Genomic DNA, 21,647 nt, shown 5'->3' with positions numbered 1-21,647 from the left:
TACTTTACAGAAAACTGCTGGTTAAGTACCTTGTGATTAGTGTCTGGACTAACCTCACTACATCTTACTAGAAACAGATTTTCTTTCACACATCCTAAACTTGAACAACTTTCAGCACACACCAATTTATTTCCCTCTAGCTTAGATACTATAACAAGAGTAAATATTGGTGCTCTACATACATCATTTTAAACCCTACTCACTCATGGCAGCGTCAGATCCATCAATACACTGATGGGACACAAGCCTACCTGAAAATCTCCAAACTCTCACAACATTCAACAACTCAAAACATGCTTCAGTCTCATCTGGAAATGGATGTCCAATGCCTACCTAAAATTCAACGTGATAAAGACAGAGCACCAACCCTGAAGAACTATACTGTTTCTCTTGCAGCCAAGCCTGCAGCATCTTTAAGACCAACTCCATCATAAACAAGGTCACCAGAAAGGCCACCAGAAATGCCACCCTGCAAACATAGCTGAAAATTAACCAACTCAGATGGACAGAACCAAGGTAGACACTAGGATATCGCAAAACTGGGAGCAAAAAATAATAATTAAAAAAGAAATAGAAAACTGGGAGACTGGTTTGCTCCACTCTCAAGATCTGACCACCCCCATCCAAATGTCACAGTTCCAATCTTTGTTCTGGGTTGTCCAACAAATTTGGGAACATTATACCTTATCTGACAATTGTTGATCAACCCTTATGCATGTCCACAACCTCATCTTAAACCAAATGTTGCAAGTTTCACTTGCAAGCACAATATTTAACTGATTTCACTCACTCGTTACACACCAGTCACTATTTATGGAAATAGGAAGCCCAGGACTGACCAAGTCATTCAAGTCTTCAGGAGCTATCAATCCATTCGCATTGTAGACCAGGCTTCTCCAACGAGTAGCTCATGCAGTAACTGCAGCTCTCCAGCTTCTTATAAGTAGTTCTTTTGTGTGTACCCCAGCCTTCTACATTAGAAGCTTTTATTTGGGTTCATTAATACATGTAAACCAAACTGAAAAGCATATATTCAAGATGAAAATGTGTGTATTTTCAGAATTTTCTTCTAATGCCGATGTTTGTATAAAAATGTTTGAAATTTGTCAAATATATTTAAAGATGATATACGAGTGATCAATTAAGAGGCATTGAGGAAGCTTATTATTCATATTATTACCTTGGCACCAGGGGCACTGCAGTGATGGCTGTGATGTATTACTTATGTAGCGGAACTAATAAAAAAATTGATGAACGCTTTTTTACATTACTGCCAGCAACCCTAACCGGTGCAATGAGGAGATCACTACAGATAATTTGGCATGGAGTGGCCACTAGTGTAATAGTGTCTAATATGTTCAGTATCGTTACATTAAGAAAATGAGTGCTTCAGGATGATTTTCATTGAACATAAGTAGCTTTTATTACAGAAAGGGTTGGAGACCCCTGTTGTAGACCATCACTTGCAAACATTCGTTTCCATGGCAAATACTATACTCTACGAGGTAACAGCAAAACAAATTGCAGTGCATTTGGCCAGATGAATTTTGGGAAGATGTTCTGCACCTAAATTTCAGTTTGCGCTGCCTAACCCCTGAATATGAGGATTTGTCCACTGTGAGGTTCTGTAAGCTCTGGTCCCAACACCCAAACACCTCACATGGTTTGTCTGTTACCGGACTACTAAGAAGAAGAACTGACAACAGGTTATGTTACACTCAAGAACCGAAAAAAGATAGTTTAGACACATCACAGCATACACATAAAACAGAGACCCGATATGCCATGCAGCCATCTATCAACAAGACCCCCCGTACCACTTACCCACCACAGACCTCTAGATGAGCTATTCAGAATGTATTCAATAACAAAACACTGTAGAACCTGTTCCTGGCTTTATTCTGCATCCAATAAGGCACTAAATCCATGAAAAACAATGCATCATTTAATTACCCTTACCAAAGCAACATAACATCTTATACCACATCACACTTACAAAACGGAACGAAAGTAATACAGGTGAATCTCCTCCACAACTGTATACTCCAAACTTGCACATCCTTAACCACATGTGAACACACAATCATATCAAAGCTACAAGTATAAAAGAAATCTGTACATAAGTAACTATCAGTGTAACTCAACAGCATAGAAACATTAAACCGAGCAAAGGACAACTATTCAACTTTGTTACACATAATAAACAACAAAACCATATGGCACTCGCAACAATCACTAAATAATACATGGATCAGTTTTCACTTCAAAGATACACATTGATGACACTAGACCACAAGTGTGGGTTTGGACATATTCCATAAAAAAGAGCACTCAGACTGCAAAAACACTAATACAATACAAAAGGCTGAAATGCAGTACACCAAATCTCCTCCACGGGGTGGAAACCCATTCAAAATCATGATTATATAGGTAAATACAAATGAACTGACCACATTAACCCAGATCATGTGTTTTGGATTTTGACCGGCATAATGGATTTAATTTTGAGTGACTAACAACCCCCCACCCCCCTTCTGATTGATTGGCAGAAAGGGTTGAGGAAAACTGGGCGTGTGATGTACTTGCATCACACTATTCAAAAATGTAATTTCTCTTCTGCCTCCAGTACAGGATCATGTCAGTGTGAGAGTTCTGTTTGGCATGGGACATAACATATTGTAGCGGAAATGGGTTGGGAGAGTGTCTGTGAATGTCTGCTCGCATAAGAGAGAGAACATATGCAATAATATCTATATAGGGTAATGTGTAGCTGTTGAATCTGAGTGTACAGATTTTCATCTAAAGTCAACTGCTTATGTGCATGTGACTGTGAAGCTGTGACAGGAATTAGTTTGAATGTATCTCCCTACTGAAGAACCATTTGTGTGTGTGTGTGTCTTGCACATATCCAAAACAAGCAAGATATATTAGCCACAGAAAGGCAGAGTTTTTTAGCAAGAAAATCTGTGTATCAGTGTCCTGCTTCCTGTTCAATTCAAGCTATTTCGCCATTCCCTTGCTGTCCCTCATCCATACAACGTTCCTTACTCCCTCACTTCTATCTAGATGCTCTCGCCCATTTCTGTGCCTATGTTGTTTCTCTTACCCTTGAGCACAGATTATTTTTCAGTGTCCTTCTCATTCTCCCTTGGTCTCACTTCGGTTTCTTCCTCTCTTTCGTACCACTATTCTTTTGATTCCTGAATTTTGTGGTTCTGTTCGTTCTCTACCTACACAAAACAGACTGATGATGGTAAAGGGAGTTTGGAAGAAACCTCAGTTCTCACTGAACTCCCCATTCTGCCCTTTAACTCCCAACCCTGCACAGTGCCTGGGAAGAGAGTGTTTTATAGAGGAAGCATTCAAGAGGCTGCACAGTAGAGTACTGGACAAAGTGAAACATGCTTTCAACCTGGTCATTAAAGCACTGTAATATGTTATCTCCTTCTCATTTGCTCTGTAAGTTGGTTACAGAAACATTGTTGGCCTGTTGTTTATTTCCAAATCTTGTATTTGTAACTCTGAAAACATCAGCTTCAGTTCAAGTTCGAGTGTTGGGCTTCAGGCAGTTGCCTGCTGATACTGGACCTGGACAGTGGCTGGTGCAGTCGTGGGTCCACAAGAATAAAGGAACTTGTTCTTTTCTACAACGCGCTTCTATCATCGTGAGAGCATCCTTTTAGGTCTTTGTTGTGCCATCCTCACGCTACATTATATGGTACTAGCAGTAGGGTGCATTTAAACTTTGCTCGACTGTTGTAGACCCACCGACAGACTGTCAGGGGTATTCTGATCCTGACGCCCAACGTTATAAAGGGAATTCATATTCAGTATCTTTGTTTTCGTTAAGTGGTCTGGTTACCTGGATACAATGCTGTGTTCTACCTTCAGGTGATACGACAGCTGACTCCCGTAATCCTGCGTCTTCAGAACAACATCATTTCAAGTAGCAGCGTTCCACACGTTTAATTGGAGAAGCGTCTTCCGACGCAACGGTGTCATCAGAGCAGAGTCTGCCTACGTTACAATGTAACTATACACAAGTGATTAGCGTCTTCGCTGTGTTTCGTGCTTATGTGGTTGGATTGATTTGAAGCCAACACTCGGCATTTCATAGTAATTCTCATCTCACCTCGCTTCCTGATCATGGCAGAACTGACAGAATATTCTCCTCATCAGGTGAAAATTGCCTTCACCCACACGTCTTTTCATGGTAGGATGGCAGGGATGTGGAATTCCTATCGCCCGACGCCCGGGACATCTTGTTTGGGGTCAAGGGCAACAAGTTTTTATGTTTACTTTGTCCTTGGGACAAGTAGGCCCAACCCTCTGCAGCACAAACCCTTTGGCTGCCTGTTTGCAGAGAGTAGAACTCTCTGAAGTTGAGGTAATGTGTTTCCAAAAGATAATGCTGTTTGAACTTGTATTTATGGTTCATTATTTGAAAGCCTTCATTATTAGGGTGAGTGCTGTAAATAAATGTTTTAAGGTCACACTTCACTACGGACGTTGGTTCCAGTACAAAAAAAAAAAACGTGTATACACATGTTTGAAAAGTTTAGGCTATGAGGCTAAGTATAATGCTCCCAGAATGCTCTCTGATTAGATGCAAATGAAGTGTCATTTAGTAAAATGTGTTGATGCATGCTAGTATTTCCCAAAAATATTTCTAATGGAAAATCAGTGTAACCATTTTCAACACGATTATGGGAAGCATGAAAATAAACAAACACTGACAAAGCCAACTGATCTGACATATTTTTTATAAGTCTTTTAGTTTCATCAATGCGTGTCTTGCTTTGACATGGCTTTTGTAACACTTTATTGTTGTGGGAGCTACCAGGCCCTCAACATTGTAACAAACACTGGCAAAAACCCCCCCAAAAGTTTTTGAACTCTAAAAGCACACGTTGCCACCAGTGGCATAACAAAGGCCCCGCAGCCGCTCTCCAGGGGGCCCCTTCAGCACAGCACATGCCCTGAGTGAGTCTGGAGAGGGGGCTCCTCCATGTTCTTTGCAAAGGGGCACCCTCCAGTTTCGTTACGTCACTGATTGCCACTGTAGTTCCCGACACTGAACCAAACTACTTTGTGTGCCAATATGCTCTTTGTGGAAGAGCAGAATGCGATCACTCGCAGTAAAGCCAGCCGAAAAAGAGAGAAATAGAAGTTTAATAAAAACAAAATGTCTTTGTTAACACCAGACCTAATTAGTGACCAAGACCCACATGTAGGTAGCTTTTTGCATGTCGCAAACAGCGACTTTCGCTGTTTGCGACAGGCAAAAAGCACATTGCGATGCAAAAACCCAGTTTTGCGATTCGGTAACCTGGTTACCGAATCGCAAAACGGGTTTGCGACTCGCAATTAGGAAGGGGTGTTCCCTTCCTAATTGCGACTTGCAGTGCAATGTAGGATTGTTTTGTGACCGCGAACGCGGGCGCAAACCAATCACAGTTTGCACCCATTTCAAATGGGTGCTAACACTTTCGCAAAAGGGAAGGGGTCCCCATGGGACCCCTTCCCCATTGTGAATGTCACTGTAAAAAAAATTCAGAGCAGGCTGCTCTGAAAAAATGAAACGAAAACGTTTCATTTTTCGTTTTAGTAATGCATCTCGTTTTCCTTTAAGGAAAACGGGCTGCATTACAACAAAAAAAAAACTGCTTTATTGAAAAGCAGTCACAGGCATGGTGGTCTGCTGTCTCCAGCAGGCCACCATCCCAGTGAGGGCCGCCATTCACAAGGGGGTCGCAAATTGCGACCCACCTCATGATTATTCATGAGGTGGGCATTTGCGAAGCCCTTGCGAATCACAGATGGTGTCAGGGACACCATCCTACATTCGGATTTGCGACTCGCAAATTGTGAGTCGCTCTGACTCGCAATTTGCAGGTCGCAAATCTGAACCTACCTACATGTGGCCCCAAATTCTTAAAGAAAGTCACAAAAGTGCACCCATGGTATATGCCGTACCCCTATAAAATATTTGTGAACTGTATTTTAGCATGGGTAAATACGCATGTGTAGATTTGCTCATGTGAAAATCTATTGAGCATTTGCAAGTTCATTTTCCCTCCAGCCACTTTCTTTCCAACCCTGGAAGAAGTTCTAATTCTGCCATTGTCAGGAGTAAATGTCCAACCTTTCTTATTATGGGAAAATATTAGAGAGAAGCTGGTGAAAATCTTTAAAACATGCAGGTTAGTAGGTTTGCAGACTCAAAGGCATTCCAGCCCTGGAACTATTGCTTACTGCTTCCTCCAGCCCCAGTATGCAGATCTGCAGAAAGGTGGCAAAATACAGAAAATGCTACAGTAGGGATTGAAACTCCAAGTATTCGAGCCCTACTATGGTAGTAGCCCTGGCATAATCAGAGAGGCTATTATCAGAGCTCTTACATAATGAAATTGCTGCCATAATTTGTCGCCACACTACATGGCACCAAAGGGACAAGTAGATCTTTTTACAGGACAAGTAGATTTGAGAAGCAACCTGTCCCCTGGACAAGTAGATATTTTAATAAATTCCACACCCCTGGATGGTCATGGTGAGAAACTTTTCAGGTGACTTAAAGTAGCGTTCTGAGCTTACATTAATATTCCCTCTCAATAATTTTATTATACTAATTAAATACTGTGGATCTCATTCAAGGAACTCTAAAGGATTACATATAACTTTATTGTGGTGGGAAAAACAATTTTCTTGTTTATGCTATCGTTAGTTTATTTCTATTCTTATAGTACATACATTCCAGCCAGTCTGCTGCACCAAATCTCCCTTACAGTACGGCGTCAAATCCTGGAGTTGTTCAGCCTCCACCCTTCCTACAAAGAGGTGGAAAACCGGATATAAAATGGAGCGAATGGTTGAGAATCTTTGAGAATTCTCACAGTGATAGATGCTAATGAGTATCCACCGGTTAGTGAGACGGCACCGTTTAATCATTTGGGTGTCACTGGACAACGAGTGTTTGATAATTTGCCACCTATTCCAGCGCAACAACGTGAAGATGTTGTGTGGAATGTTTATATGGAAGGAAAAGAGGATGAAGAAACAGTACTCTGATTAATCCCGTTTTCTGCTAGAAAGATTTAATTTTGCCATGTGCAACCATTCAGCTGGAGAATCTATAGAATAATATGTAGCTACACTATGAATATTAGCAGCCAAATGCGATTTGGCAACAATGTAGATGTACACATTAGAAACCAATTTGAGTTTTATTTTTTTTCTAAGAAAATACAAGAGCGTCTTCAAACATGTCGCAATCACACATTAGCGGAAACGATAGACATTGCGAAAAGTACTGAAAAGTCCATTGTTACATCCAAAGTTTTGTCTAGTAATAGTGGTCAATCTACGGTCAGTTGTGTGTTGGAGGATGATATAATTTGTGCTGTTAGACTTTCAAACAAAGAAAAGGGCAGATGCAAGGACCGAGAGTTTGTTTTTGCAATCATATTAGAAATAATTCTTCCTGCCCTGCAACTGGAAAGAAATGTATGAAATGTTATGAAGTAGGACATCCTTTCAAGTGGTGTGTAGAAGTACAGCTTTTGGTTTCAGAACAACCAACAATGTTGGTAAGGTGAAAATCAATGTATACACAAAGAATATGGAAGAAGATACCCAGGAGTGTGTGAATAGATTTTCTAATGTACTATTGACTGTGGACTTACTTGATCCAGCTGTGCATATGAAAGGTGAGTATGTTAAGGGACCAATGTGTGAAGCACTTATAGATGGTAGAGATGTGACTGTTATGTCGGATTCTGAACCACTAGTAACTACTTTAGCGGACAATACTTATTTTAAATTATGGTAAAAATCAAAAGTTTTGGAATGTCTTGATATAAATCCCAAGGCATCTGGTTATCAGGATATTGAACTTCTTGGATTTTTTCTTGTATAATTTAGCGATTTTAGGCAGACACACTGTCACCAAAGTATATATCGCAATGAATGAGTGGGCTGGAAGGATCTGGCAAGGTTTGGTATAATATTACATACTGGGCATGATATACCTATCATATCGGGAGATCTGCCAAATGTTGGTGGAAGCGATTCTGTTATGTCTGTAATATCAGCAGACGTGATAACCGAATAAAAGAAGTCTAAGTTTCCCAATGTTTTTGTAGCTACATTTGGGATTGTTCAAGGCTTTGAACACTGTATTAAGTTAAAGAAAGGAGCACTGCCGATGGTATACAAGGTCAGGCCAGTACCTTTGAGTACTAGGGAAAAATTGAAGGAGTTATTGGATAAGTTAGTGTCTGAGGAAATAATTGCACCAAAGGACTCTTCAGAATGGGTTTCACCCATGGTTCTTACACAGAAGAGGTGGAGATCTTAGGTTATGTGTTGACCTGAGATCTCTCCACAAAAATATATTGGTGGATTTGTCATCCTCTTACCTATATACTCGAAATGATAAGAAGTGTAGGAAATTCTAAATTCTTGGGGAAATGGACAGCGCCCAAGCATTCCAGGATGACATACTTATTCATACAGAAACTGTGGAGGAACACATCCAGGTCTAAAATAAAGTGTTTGACATTCTGCAATTCTGGGGCATGACAGTCAAAACTGATAAGTGCAAACTCATGGTGGATAAAGTGGAATCCCTGGTTCATACAATTTCTGGAGATGGCATAAAACCTAAACTTTTCAATTTAGAAGCAATCAGATATGCCCCTCCTCCTACAGATAAGGACACTTTGCGTTCATTTTTGGGGCTTTGTGAGTATTGCACAAGATTTGTTCCCGGGTATGCGTTAATGGTTCAACCTTTAAGATTATTGCTTAAAAAAGGCAACAAGTTTGTTTGGGATAATCAAGTCTCTAGTCCTTTTCAGAATATTAAGGAATTGGTATTATCTGTTCCTGCTCTGAAATGTTTTGTTTCATTGGGCAAATCATTCATAACTGTGGATGCCAGTCTTAAGGGGCTTGGTGCTGTGTTTGGTCAGTGGACAGGAGAATATAGTTGCCTTTACATCCAGAACACTTAAAGAAGCAGCAAGCAATTACAGCACTTTTTGAAGGGATGCTCTGGCTTGTGTATGGGCTGTACAAAAATTCAAAACATATATAAGAGGTGCCAGTTGTGGTATATACACTTATCACAAACCATTAGTGTTTCTACTTAGTGGCAATGAGTTGGGAAAAGCATCTACTCTGCTGGTACGTTTACTTTCTAAGTTGCAGAAGTATGATCTTAGACTGAAATATGTGCAAGGGCGAAAAAACATTCGTGCAGATTGCCTATCATGTATGCCTTTGCCACATTCAGATGATGTTATGGAGAATCAAGATACTGAGTGTGTGTGGTTGATCTGGTTGATGCTATTTCAGCCTGTGATGGCATTATTACAATGGATGATTGGAGACTGGCCATGTCTAAAGACTAAGTGTTATTACAAGATTTACACTACATTAAGAATGGTTGGCCTTCAGAGAGGAATCTCACTGGTGAGATAAGGACCTTTAATCAAATAGCTATGGAACTGTCCTGTGAAAATTATATCTGCATGAGGGGTGGGCTATTTGTTCCACCTAATGAACTGAGGCACAAAATTGTTAAGATTGCACATGAAGGGCATTTAGGGCCAGATATATCAAAGGATTTTGCATTCGCAAACAGTGCGAATCGCAAAAATCCACCATTTGCGAATGCAAAATTGCCTTTAATGATTTATGAAAGGAATTCGAATTGCAACGCTAAGGAATCGCAAAAACAGCGATACCTTAAAATTGCGAATCCATTTAGGGAATCGCAAATTGCGGTTCCATAAATAGGAAATCGCAAATAGGGAATTCCTATTTGCGATTTCCAAAGCACAGGTATCATGCATTTCCTAAATATGACGTTTGGCATTTAGGAAACGCAATTACCACAAATTCAAGTTTGGTGGTAAGCATGTGCAAATTTAAAAAATGCATTACAAATGCATTTTTAAAAATGACATGTAGCGCACACATGCCTTTTGGGCATGTGTGCGCTTTACATGTCCACAAATATTTTTTTTGGGGTGGGAAGGGGGCCTTAGACCCCCAGCACCCTGGGGTTAGCATTACCTAATTTGCGAATTCCTAACAGGAATTTGCAAATTAGGTAATGCAAAACCATTCGCTCCTATGGGCCTACAGGCCCATAGGGATGAATGGAGTCCCATTCCCTAATTGAGATTCGGTAATAGCGATTGCGACTTTAAAGAAATCGCTATTACCGAATCGCAATTTTCATACATCCCATTTTTCATTTCTTAAATAGTGATTTCTTAAAAATTGCTATTTAGGAAATGCAAACCGGGATGATGATACATCTGGCCCATAAGTATTTCCACCACTTGCAAAAAAGTGAAAGAAGCTTACTGGTGGCCTGGTCTAGATAAACAGGTATCAAATTTTGTGGACAGTAGTTCACACTGTTGTTTCAGATAAACAATGGAAATGTCCTACCAAACCATTGTGTACTGTTCACTTTCCAGATAAAGCCTGGGAAAAGATAGCTACAGATTTATCAAGATAGCTACAGATTTATCTGGCCCATTTTTGTTTTTACCCAAAGATATGAGATATTTGATTGTAGTTATAGACTTCTTTTCCAAATGGATTTATTTTTCATTTGTAGAATTTGCTAATTTGGAATCTGCAATATCATTCCTTGAAAAACATTTTCTGATAGAAGGTTCACCTTCCTTAATTCTTACAGATAACGGAGTGCATTTTATATCCAGGAAAATTGAAGATTTCATTTTTAACATACCCAAGTGGCTTTGGATAGCCCAGCATCCAATGGTTTGGTCGAAAGAGCCAACCTAATTTTAAAAGAGGGAATCTAAACTGCGATAGCTGCTAATATAGATGTATCTGGTTTCCTTCAAGAAAATATTTGGGCATATTCAAATCACACCTCATTCTACTACAGGTTATCTCCTTTTACACTTCTCAGGGCAAGAACCAAATCGGTACCATCATGGTTGACTCACAATGAAAAAAATAAATTTAAAATTGTTGTTCACTGATTTGAGAAAATTACAACACAGAGTCTTAGAGAAACAAATATTACAAAAAAGATCTATGACATCAGAAATAAAGTTAAAGATATGCAAATTAATGTGCAGGATTATGTGCTGATCAGAAAACAAAGAGTTCCCAAAGGGGAATTAACATTTTCCATGCCAGTGAAAGTTATTAAAGCAAACAGGGCTTCTCTGTTGTTGGAAAGAAAAGGAGTATAAACAGTGTAGTGCCAATATCTACATCTCAAGCTGACATTTTTAGAAGGGTGTATTCTGACAGGGATTGCCACATAAATACAGACAATATGATATCTACTGATATATCTGTTGGTGATAATCAAACTAGTGAGCATATATCTTCTAACGTTCTAGAGATGAATGGAAATCACGAAAAAGAAAGTAATGGGAGAGAGACTAGTTGTGTTAAATTGAGGAAATTGTTTCTAATAAAAAGGGAAGAGACAGTGATGCGCTAAGTACACGCAGCCACGGCAACTCCTGACCCACTAACTTGTATATCCCAAAACCTGAAGGGTATCCCACAAAACCTTTAATGCTATACTCCAAATTGTTAAAACCTTAACCAAAGCACTGTACCCTATATCCGAACCATGAATCCTAGATCCTGAACCATTTACCCTTAATTTTAACCTCTGCGCTATACAATGAACCTTCCCCAAACATATATAATATTTAACGCTATACCCTGTTTTCTCAAATATACACCTAGTGTCCCCTTTCCAGTTTTTATTTTTTGAGAATTTCAGTGGATAATTGTGTTTTTCCAAGTTCTGAACCTCACAGTTCATCTGTGTTTATACAACCTCTGTATAAGCTCCCAAAGAATTTGCCGTGAGATGGGGTATTTCAAAGTGTTCACAAAATACAATGCAGAGATCTTCACCAATAACAGGTTTACTGGAGCAAGACCATCCCAACCACGAAAAAGTCCATCTTAATTATTGAATGGGAATGATTTAACATCTTATGCCCTGTGGCAGCAATGGTGAACAATATTCACCACAGATACTGCCCACTTCCACACAAGGACCCAGAAAAAAGGCCTCGAAATCTCTTGTTGCTTTACTTCTCTTACTAAGGAACCGTGAAACAAGGAGATGTGCAGCTTTTAATTCCAGCCTCCCTGTGTGACCAAATTATGAGCACTCGCGCAATCACTTTTCAATGTACTCTCCTTTTCCTGTGTTTTGGCAAAAAAGGAAACACCTAGAATTAGGCAAAAAGCTGGTTGGAAATCCAATACACATTAAATATCTCCCAAAAGACACTGACTATCATGCTGGGGGAGACAGTGCAGTGTCCATTCTCAGGATGCACATTCTAAATTATGACCTAGATTTTGAAAGTTACAGGCCTTGAAATGAAGTTGTTTATTGCAGTCTTGGTCCAGTGGAAACAGTGATGCCGGGCAGCAGTGCCAGAAGAGGCAGACTGGAGTCCACTGAGAACCAGAGGAAAGTAATAATGGGACTGATCAGTAGGCAGAGGGGACTAGCAATGGTTAAGAGTCCAGCAGGTGCACTGTCTGGCAAAGAAGACTGAAGTATAAAGGGAGCACTGAACAGCTTTGTAGATTGGCTACTAACGTTAGCGTACATTCTCCTGCTTATTGACACTTGCATTCTTAACTGTATGTGGGCACAGATGGAAAGACGCTTTCCGAATATTTTATGTGCCCACCAAACAAAGGGCTAGGAAGCACTCGGTTTCTGTTAGTGCTGCCATGAGCCAAAGACTCATGGTCCCACTTAAACCGGGCCACAGGGGATCCTCCACACCTCCAGCTGTGGCAACACAGACCTTACAACCAATGCAGGGAATGGTGAATAAGATTTTTTTTTTTTTAACTACTTCCCATGCACAGTTAGGCAAATACATTCTGATCACCCCACCCAGAGCACAATGGATGAGACTGATTATCTCAATGCCTGGGCGGTGAAAGTTGGTACCAGCGTTGTGGTCCCAGTGATGGGCAGTCTAATGCAGGAGATCAGATAATGCATGTCTTTTGCGTTAATAATCAAGAAGCGTGCGACAAAGGAGACTACCTAATAAGCACAGTGCGCTACTATGACTGCAGTGCTTAAGCCGAGAAAACGAGTGTAAACATCTATTTACCTATAAAATACTATAACTAGGGTGGATTTATTTACTCTCTTCAGTGCAGTCAACCAACCCACTATTTATAATGCTGTCTATTAACACATTTCAGATAAAAAAAGAAACAAATTTAACTCAATAGACTTCTCCCGCCCTGCGAACATGTAATAAAGGCAGTAATACTGTGCTGGCGATTGTTCTGCCATGATTTCATAAGTCAAAAAAGCTATACAAGTTTGAGAAAAAGAAATTGACGGTCTCATAACTTAAAATCGAATACTCTGATGGCCAGCATTTGTTAAAATAAAGGACATACTACTTAACATGGGAACAATATTTCTACGGATATTTAATGTATAATTACAGTTAAAGTCCGCCGTTTTACGAGATCAGTCATTTAAATGGAGGTGTATACATCTGTGCATGTAGAGCTTTCAGAACGTACACTTTTTAAGAACAGCAAAAGTAACAGTTTTAATTAAGGGTCTTTCCTCTTAGATAGTCTTGCATCACTTAAATGAAGTAAAGAATGCTCTGCTGCCCTCTAGTGGCAATTTTCAGTGTAGCACGAGAAGCTAGCTATCTGTGATTTTTTATTTTTTTACCGACGGTAATCTGTTGAAAGTGAAAACCGGAAAGTCTAGATACAACCTTAATACAATCTCTAACCCAATTATCCTTAAACCTTTTACCGCTTACCTCTGTACCCAAAACCTTAATCATATCCGCTAAATCCTTAATCCTATATCTCAATCCTTTAAATCTAAACCCATAACAATATACCCAAACCCAGTGGTTCTTAACCTCTGGTCTGGACGCCTGGCGGTCCGCTAGGCCCTCTCAGGGGGTCGGCAACTATTTTACAAAATGGAATATTAGTAACATTTATAAATTAAAATTAATAATGGATACACAAATACAAAAGCAACACTTTACATTTGAAAACATTTTCTATATTTGATTGTAAATTAAACAAAATATTTCGACATTTGAGCATTTGTTTGGTGTATACATGCTTTGGTATTTTTGTGTATAGTTTTGAGGTTCAAGTCATAAATCGCTCAGGCGGGGGTACCCGGCTTCCAATAATGACCCAGGAGGTCTCCGCATTCCAGTAATGATTCAGTGGGGATCCACAGATGTCAAAAGATTACGAACCACTGCGCTAAAACTTGAGCTCTATTTCCAAAACCCCTTAATAAACATATACTTCAAACACTCAAGCCTGTCCCTTAAATCCTTAATCTCCAATCCTCATCCAATATCCTTGACACTAACCTTACACTCTTAACCCCTTAACTCCTGGCCACTCTCAGGCAATGAGGGAGGAGGTCAGCGACAGCGTACCAGGAGAGGCAATGGGGGCAGAGGAGGGACGGGAAAATCAAAATAAAGTGCAACGCTGTGAACACCGGGCGTCTAAGAAGTTAATTTAACCCAACGGGACAAATTTTTGCGCTACCATGGTTACGCAAATACTGCAGATGAAAACTAAGTTATTCTGCTAATGTTACCTCCACGAAAACAGCTAAGGAAGTGTGCCCTCCAAAACATACTGAATTAAATACATAAAATGCTTTAAATCCGAAGTTTTAGAGGTGAAAAGGCAGCGGCTACTGCTCATGGATTGTTGTTCAGGGAACAAAATGTAGCGGATGTTAAGGGGGCGGCGCTGCATTGCAGCACAGAACTCTAGGACGGCCCAGCTGCCACAAAGAGGACATACAGTCTATAACACGTTTAAACTTAAGTAAATAACGCCTATCTGGCTTATGAAAACAGAGATTTCAATTTGGCAAAAGTGCCAGGGATCAAGGCCTGACTAGCCCTACCGGGCAGTGAGTGTTTCCCCTGGAGGCTGGGGGCCGCAGTTGTTATTGGGGGGAGGGGCACTTTTGTAGCAGTGCGGCAGTTTTAAAAGCACTGTAGAGTTCCTTGTATATCCAACAGTTTTCAGGCACCAATAAAAGTGTGCAGATAAGTCTGGTCATTAACGTACCTGCTGGAGAGAGATAAAGGTTTTGTCTAGTATCAGGTTTGACTCATCTAAGGTAGCGCAGAGGGTTATTATGCCTGCTGAAAAGACTGTATTATGCAGGAGGCAGATCAAATGGCAGTATTTTATGCTCATAGCTCAGTGGGATATCGCTTTTGTCACCAAGCACCATTTGTTACTGTGCAGTTCATCAATTACGATCATAATCTAGCACAGTGAGCTATAAACTACCACCAAAGAGCTGCACGCAAGCTGCATGGTACAGGTAAGAAAGTCATGTTTTTCCAGTATTTGATTATCATTATTTGGGTTTTTTTTGGGTAGAAATAAATGGCTATTAGTAAAGCAAACCCTAACTTTGGTTTGTTCTGTATCAAGCACTCATGTGAATCCTGCACCTAGTAGTCTACCTTTGTCAACATTTTCTATTCACTTATTTACACATATCTACAGAGGGTGATGGTGGGGGAATCACTGCAGAGCCCCAGTAAGGACTGCTGCATCCCGGTGCTCTGAAAGGTCATAATTTACTATGCTTTAAAAACGAATACAATTGAACATATAATGAAAAAATTGTCGTAGAATGCACCGTTTTTATCAGATCCCCAAACCCCATTGTAGTGGTCAGGGTTGCTCGCTGTGCACCCCATGAGGGCTGGTCTGACAACATTTGCCTGGGCTGCTTTGTGTTCCCAGTCCGGCACTACAGGGATCTAGTAAGGAGGTTGAGATAATCAGCACTAATGAACGATAATAAACATCGAGTAAAGGAGAGTGTCAGATTAGCTTGCATACTAGAGGAAACTCGAGGAATAGGAAATGTGAATGTTTAGGGGTGCGGGGGTTCCAACAAATCCCTGAACAACAATACATACATCTTAAAAAAAAAAAAAAAAAAATTGGTCCTAGAACACATACAAGTGGCAGCAGTGGAAGTATCCTGTTCTCCGTGTAGACCAGTTGGCGAACATAGGAACCGCTGCCCACCCACGTTAAGCAGCCATCATGCAATCCATTATGTGCCTCAACTTAACATCAACAAAGCTCCATAATCCTTCTCTGATCACTGAGCATGTAAAACGGCATAAATCATCAAATTGTGATTTGAAAGACGAGAACTGTAATACATTTGAGAGGCAACTGGCGAGCAGATACTCACGGTTCCTGTGGCCGGTCTGTCAATCTGAATCTCGACTACTTCTCCCTCTATAATTTCCGTCTCCTCCCTGGAAAGGCAACCAGACAACAATTAGAGCCACACACAGTGCTGCATGCCCCCAAGCCAAATATATGTTTGAAAGAAAAGCAACAGCATTATCGCTTTCACAGGATTTCGTGTTGCGGCCACAGTGCCTGCCCTCGTAACAAAATACATTTTGGCAGCGAGTTCCTGGGAGGCAGATATGTAAAGAATTTCTAAATAATTTTTCAGTCACATATGCTTCTCGGTAAACGGAACGGATACTACCCGCATAAATACAGTGGAGCTCATTCTAAAGGCATAGCGCATGCGCCGGTGCAGTAGAAGGTGACTGATAATGGGGTCAAGCGTCTACAAATGTTACCCCTTTTCTCTACCTGGTGCAGGCCTCGCAGGTTGTCAGATGCCTGAGACAGTATTAAAGAGAAAGCAACTGTGAGTTTAGGATAGTCTCAACTCTGCCCTTTGGAAGAACCACCAGGTGCATGGTAGGTGTGGTATTCCCACTATGGTCTCATTAAATTCACAAAGATTGCCAGGATGGGCAGTTCAGCTGTGAGAGCTCCATGATAAAACACATTCAGGGGGATATGCTCCCTCAAACCCATTTCCACAGACTTCAAAATGCCTGTCATTCACCAGATTATCAAACCTGCCTGACGAATGACTCATCTTGAAATTAGTTCACAAAGACCATTTTCTGTGTGTTATTTTATTGGGGAGAGGGATCTCCCAGAATCCTCTACCTGTGCCCTCATCTACTCCATAACTATTACTTGATGTTTCTGTTATCCAGGAACTCCCAATAATGTCCCCCTGGTGCGCCGATTCTCGCACCCGGATCCTCCCCCCTCGCCTCCTGTCAGCACCTGTAGCACTGCCTATTATATACTCTGTACTTCTTAGCCTCCCTCTGCATAGAACTCTTTTCTTCAATCCTGTTCTGTCTTTATCCCTCGCCACGTCTCTTTTTTGATGTCTGAGCAGTTTTTTGTTTAGCAGCTGCCCTGCAGACTAGCTTTCCTTCCTACCTTTTACGTATTTTTAAATAAAACCTATTGATGCCTCAGATCCTCAATAAAAAACATAAAAGATAAAGAGGAAAACAACCATCACCTCCAACTTCCAACCATGTCCTTTTAAATGACCCGTTTTTACAAATCTAAATAAATATTTTAAGAAACGTCAGTTCGTTTTGAGACATTTGGGATTCGATATCAAGTTGCAAGGTAACCATAAAAAACCCTTTCCAGAAAAATCCTCTGCCATATTTAAATATATTCAAAATGTTTCTTCAAATCAGTATTCTTAATACCGTCTTCCACTTCGAAAAACTCCCATATTGTGAACATGCACATTTAGCAAAGGAGGCGGATGAAAAGTCATGTCTGTCAACTCCATTCACAGGAACACAATCAAAGATGAAAGGAAACTTGTGCAAGAGACGGATCAAGCGAGGGCTAGCTCTGACATGGGAAACACACAGCATGACAACTAATGGACAGTCACACAGCACATGTCAGTACGTGCTAACAATTACAACATGTTTCCTTGTGAAGCAAGAAAGGAGAGAAGTTCTTGCTATTCCGAGAGTAAGGACGGGGCGACCCCTCATCGCAGCTTCATAAAAAACGTGAACAAAGAACATTACAAAATGAATTAAACAGCAACTTTGTTTACGGTGGAAAAAATCCTTTTAAAAACAACTCAGCTCGTTGAACCACGAGAATGATACAAAACAGCTGTGTTTCAATTTGTCAGTAAATGTGATGTCACAACTTAAATTTTTAGCAGGGGAAATGAATACAGAAAAGGTGGCTCCCTGCCGTGTCACACTTGCATCACAGAGCCGTGGAGCATGTCCGTGTCAGACTGTGTGATGGCGCTGTGAGTTAATCACTCACTACTGAGATATGCAGTGATGTGCAGGCTAATAGTTCGAATCCTCATAAAGGAGATTTATCCAGCCAGCCTTTTGAGGAAAATAAATGGAGCAACAAGTGGTTTAACAGTTATATCTGTCTACCGTTCAGAGTTCAGGCTATAAGAAATAATATTACATACAAAACCTCTATAGCGTGTCCAAAATGTTCCTAAGTCCTGGCTAGTTCTGATGTCAAGAAGTAGCCTGATCTCAGAAGCTCATCAATGCATACCAAACTGTGGTCATGTGATGCTAGTTGACGAAAGAAATGTGCAATGCCTTTCAGCAGTCTGATTATGTAGAAGTATTTATTCAAAAGGAAACAGACACACCGGCAAAACTTGACGGTCAAGGAGTCAGATGGTTCTGCGAAGAAAGGCTGAGAGGGAGCCGTGAAGCGAGCCTAAAGCATCGAGTGGTGTGGTAACTTACACGCAGACAACTCTACCCAGCACAAACAGAACATCATGGGGTGACAAGGCAGGCCGTGGCGTCTCACTTACTTGATTCGCACTCCGATGGACCGCCGGAAGGCCTGTGTCAGGGCTTCTGTCTTGCTCATTTCTAGAGAAAATATTTCACTTCCAGCAATCGCTGTGAACGGGGTGTCCAGCCCAAGTGCCTGAGCCATGCCTGTCGGATATGGGTAGAAAGTAAGATGTACAACATAAAAAGCTTTGACAAATAATCCAATACAACCTCTTGCACACACCGAACATCCCTGAAGTTACACAGACCCAGAAGAAGCCAACTGCATGAATGTACAGAAAAAGCACTGAAGAATGAGCACAGACAAAAGCAAGAATCTTTTTAAGCATCTGCTAGAAAACATCCACCTTGCTGACACATTTATCAATAAAACTCCCACCCTTCTGAACACCCACAAAGAGCAATCATCTTCAGAAAGACAAAAAAAGCCCCTTCTGACCACTACATCCATAGCATTAGAGCCTACACAGAAAAGATCATACCCATCCCACAATGAGCCCCACCAAATGGGGTGTCCAGCACACAGAAAAATGCCATGCTAACGTAACGGAGACCAGAAGTCTGCACCAATGAGCAGAATTTGCTTCACTTTGGAGTGTCTACGTCCTGGTGTCGGTCGGAGCTGGAGTGTAGAGATCTGTGAGGGGTGAAGCACCTCTTTGTGAGGAGTCCTACTGTGAATGGCTTCTAAAACTAAACATTAGCAGCGTGCATTATAATGGCAGTATGTGTACTACAGGCAATTGCTACAGAGGACCTGGGAGTTGCTGCTGCCGGCACCTTAAAGAGGCACAATACTGTGATTGCCAGAAAGTGTCCCGAACAACTAATTACAGGAGATTGTCTACAGAGGTTTGTACAAATATGTCAGATACAGGCCCAGTACACAACCACAGAATTCATCTTAAAGATACACTCTGCAGAGCTGTAAGCTGAACAGAAAGTGTCAACGCCATTAAAGGTTCCCTTCAGATTTAAGGTACAGGACTCTAATCTACATAAGTAATGCATAGATCCGAATAAAGCACTCAGCAGAGGGACCACAGAATACTCTTTACAAGGTACAATATAGAAAACCAAGAAGTTTCGTCTCCTCGACTTGACGTTGAAGACTAGCCATACCCATCGCAATAGCAGTCTTCCCGGTGCCAGGCTGCCCAGCGATCAGCACTGCTCGCCCTGCGATCTTCCCTTCCTTAATCATTTCCAGGATGACTCCAGCCGCGCGGCGAGAGGCCAACTGGCCCACCATCCCCTGGGAGACCTGCGGGAGAGAGAACATGAAAGGTGAGGGCTGCATGGAGGTGCATCGGGAGAGACTCGCCGACCTCTGGACTAAGACTGGCACATCATTAGGATGACTCCTGAAAACAAAGAGATGGGGAAATAACTAAGAATGAAGCCCCTCCACTGACTCTCAGTCACGAAAAGCCACCACATTCACAGATCATCTCCTCGATCCTTATGGTCAAGGGAGGGGAAGAACAGCCAGAACCGGGCCCCCCACTGATGTGAGGTGGGCACAATGCGAGCCAAATAGGTGCTGGGAGAGAAAATATCACACACGTGAGACCTTGGGGATATGAGAACCAGCAGACTTTAATGACACCAGGAAGGTGGTTACAACCCAGAACACTTTCACAAAAGGCGAGCACAGTGGCATGAGAAATCAGACGGAGATGCGCCCACATTCAAGGTAGACCGAGAGCTTGGCCTCCGAGAACCCACTAGCGGACGGGCACCCCACCCTACTGCAGACCGAGAGCTTGGTCCCAGACAACCCACTAACGGACGGGCACCCGCCCTACTGCGGACCGAGGGCTTGGCCTCAGAGAACCCACTAGCGGACGGGCACCCCACCCTCCTGTAGACCGAGAGCTTGGTCCCAGACAACCCACTAGCGGACGGGCACCCGCCCTACTGTAGACCGACAGCTTGGTCCCAGACAACCCACTAGCGGACGGGCACCCACCCTCCTGTAGACCGAGAGCCTGGCCACCGAGAACCCACTAGCGGACGGGCACCCCACCCTACTGTGGACCGAGGGCTTGGCCTCCGGGAACCACTAGCGGACGGGCATCCACCCTACTGTGGACCGAGGGCTTGGCCTCCGGGAACCACTAGCGGACGGGCACCCCACCCTACTGCAGACCGAGAGCTTGGCCTCCGGGAACCACTAGCGGACGGGCATCCACCCTACTGTAGACCGAGGGCTTGGCCTCCGGGAACCTACTGGCGGACGGGCACCCCACCCTACTGTAGACCGAGGGCTTGGCCTCCGGGAACCTACTGGCGGACGGGCACCCCACCCTACTGTAGACCGAGGGCTTGGCCTCCGGGAACCTACTGGCGGACGGGCATCCACCCTACTGTGGACCGAGGGCTTGGCCTCCGGGAACCACTAGCGGACGGGCATCCACCCTACTGTGGACCGAGGGCTTGGCCTCCGGGAACCACTAGCGGACGGGCATCCACCCTACTGTGGACCGAGGGCTTGGCCTCCGGGAACCACTAGCGGACGGGCATCCACCCTACTGTAGACCGAGGGCTTGGCCTCCGGGAACCACTAGCGGACGGGCATCCCCCCTACTGTAGACCGAGGGCTTGGCCTCCGGGAACCACTAGCGGACGGGCACCCCACCCTCCTGTAGACCGAGAGCTTGGTCCCAGACAACCCACTAGCGGACGGGCACCCGCCCTACTGTGGACCGAGGGCTTGGCCTCCGGGAACCTACTGGCGGACGGGCATCCACCCTACTGTATGACTGAAATCACAGTGTAACTCATCGGCGATCCCATTCATCAATAAACAGATATACGTTCCCTGACTGCGATGTACTATCCATTTACACCACCACTAATCCATAGCCGTGCAAATACAGATTCGTG

General features: G+C 42.4%; 1 protein-coding gene across 1 annotated transcript in view; it reads right to left on the bottom strand.

The window, feature by feature from the left end:
* Positions 1–21,647, bottom strand: part of RUVBL2 (RuvB like AAA ATPase 2) — a 75,096-nt gene that overhangs the window by 33,965 nt on the left and 19,484 nt on the right. Inside the window, exons 4-6 of the mRNA XM_069200858.1 lie at positions 19,881–20,022; positions 18,773–18,902; positions 16,304–16,370 (exon numbers count right to left, since the gene is read on the bottom strand). Of these exons, the coding sequence (XP_069056959.1) occupies positions 16,304–16,370; positions 18,773–18,902; positions 19,881–20,022 (339 nt within the window). The remainder of the gene's footprint in view (positions 1–16,303; positions 16,371–18,772; positions 18,903–19,880; positions 20,023–21,647) is intronic.

The sequence above is a fragment of the Pleurodeles waltl genome, chromosome 7 (genome assembly GCF_031143425.1).
Source record: "Pleurodeles waltl isolate 20211129_DDA chromosome 7, aPleWal1.hap1.20221129, whole genome shotgun sequence".
Taxonomy (NCBI): domain Eukaryota; kingdom Metazoa; phylum Chordata; class Amphibia; order Caudata; family Salamandridae; genus Pleurodeles; species Pleurodeles waltl.
This window is presented reverse-complemented; position numbering and strand designations above follow the sequence as displayed.